The sequence below is a fragment of the Cystoisospora suis genome, assembly GCF_002600585.1.
Source record: "Cystoisospora suis strain Wien I chromosome Unknown contig_3118, whole genome shotgun sequence".
Lineage (NCBI taxonomy): Eukaryota > Apicomplexa > Conoidasida > Eucoccidiorida > Sarcocystidae > Cystoisospora > Cystoisospora suis.
In genome coordinates, this window is record NW_027155913.1 from 7,561 (window position 1) to 8,278 (window position 718).

At 38.3% G+C, this 718-nt stretch overlaps 1 protein-coding gene across 1 annotated transcript in view; it reads left to right on the forward strand.

Annotated features, from left to right (window-relative positions):
• The window catches only part of CSUI_006227 (uncharacterized protein), a gene marked incomplete at its 3' end in the record, with an annotated part of 1,040 nt that extends 408 nt beyond the window's left edge, over positions 1 to 632 (forward strand). The window contains exon 2 of the mRNA XM_068066391.1: positions 216 to 632. Coding sequence (XP_067921634.1) covers positions 216 to 632 — 417 coding nt within the window. The remainder of the gene's footprint in view (positions 1 to 215) is intronic.
• Between the last annotated feature and the right edge of the window lie 86 nt (positions 633 to 718).

Consider the following 718-nt stretch of genomic DNA (forward strand, 5'->3'; position numbering starts at 1 on the left):
TACATACATACATAGACCTGCATGTACACCCCGCAAAAATTCTCATATTCCTACCTACCCACACATATATGTATATATATATATATACAGAGAGAGAGAATGATATGGACTCCCCTCTTCTTTTCTTTCCTAGGATTCCTTCTCCGTTCTTTCCTCCATTCACTAGGTGTCGATATTGATCTTCCTCATCTTCTTCTTCTTTTTCTTTTCTCCAGATGGAAGCCTTACGTCAAGGTGTCCCTATCATAAGGTGTAAGGTCATCTACGATGCTCTAGAAAAGATAGAAGACCTCTTAAACAATCCTTCTTCTTCTCCTCTATCTCTTCCTTGCGAAGGTTTGAGAGATGGAGAGCTCTCCAAGAAAGAAGAAGAAAGAAGTGACCCGACCCTCTCTCTCTCTTCGCAGTTACATTCCTCTTCTTCTTCTTATCCTTTCTTAAAGAAAAAATCTTCTCTTCCTGTAGATCGTGAGAGAGGACATAGCAGTGAGAAAGACGGGAAGAAGAAGAAGAGGAAAAGAGAAGACATCTTGGATAAGCGGCAACATACTGATAGCCTTCCTTCCTGTACCCTCCCTGTCCTCGGCAATGCCGCAGGTTGTCTACGAGTTAAAGCGATCTTTCATCTTAAGGTAAAATAAAAATATATATCTATATATATCTACATATATCTATATATATCTACATATATCTATATATATCTACATATATCTATATA